At 61.8% G+C, this 618-nt stretch overlaps 1 protein-coding gene across 1 annotated transcript; it reads left to right on the forward strand.

Annotated features, from left to right (window-relative positions):
- Positions 1-4: 4 nt before the first annotated feature.
- On the forward strand, positions 5-612 carry LOC104916310 (T-cell-interacting, activating receptor on myeloid cells protein 1-like; the record flags this gene model as incomplete). Its single annotated transcript, XM_010727361.2, has 2 exons — positions 5-92; positions 210-612. Coding segments are annotated over 2 exons (399 nt in total), but the record flags the coding sequence as incomplete, so codon positions are not given.
- Positions 613-618: the final 6 nt, after the last annotated feature.

Genomic DNA, 618 nt, shown 5'->3' on the forward strand with positions numbered 1-618 from the left:
TGGTGCCACGGGGGGTTGGTGGGCCCTGTGTGGGACCAGGACCGTGTCCCTTGCAGGTTGGTGGCTGGTGGCAGCGAGCAGGGCACAGCAACGTGAGTACGGGGACAGGGGGAGAATGGGGAGAGAGGGAGGGCAGCGTGGTCAGGGGGCCATGAGAGGGGCAGAGGAGGGTGTGCAGGGACAAGGCTGACTGCTGTGCCCTGTCCCAGTGCCCCCACCCTCCCTGTCGCTGCACCCCAGCCAGGGGGTGTCCCTGGGGGACAATGTCACCCTGCGCTGCCACCTGCCCCACGTGCGAGCCCATGTCCAGCTCTGGTTGAATGGAACTCTGAGATCCGACAAGGAAAAAGACAAGGAGCAGGATACAGCTGAGTTCTCCTTTGCTGTCACAAAGCTGGAAGATGCGGGGACGTATCAGTGTCGGTACCAGGTGTCAGAGCCACTGTGGACATCAAATAAGAGTGAGCCCGTGGAGCTGGTGCTGACAGGTGAGGGCACTATGGACACCAGCTGGCCCTGAGCTTTTCCCACAAGGCCAAGTCCCATCTCTTCTCCTCCCTGCACACAAACCGCAGCTTCCCCCAACTCAGCATTTCCCTGAGCGCAGGGAACGTGTGG

Source organism: Meleagris gallopavo, unplaced genomic scaffold (genome assembly GCF_000146605.3).
Source record: "Meleagris gallopavo isolate NT-WF06-2002-E0010 breed Aviagen turkey brand Nicholas breeding stock unplaced genomic scaffold, Turkey_5.1 ChrUn_random_7180001881712, whole genome shotgun sequence".
Taxonomy (NCBI): domain Eukaryota; kingdom Metazoa; phylum Chordata; class Aves; order Galliformes; family Phasianidae; genus Meleagris; species Meleagris gallopavo.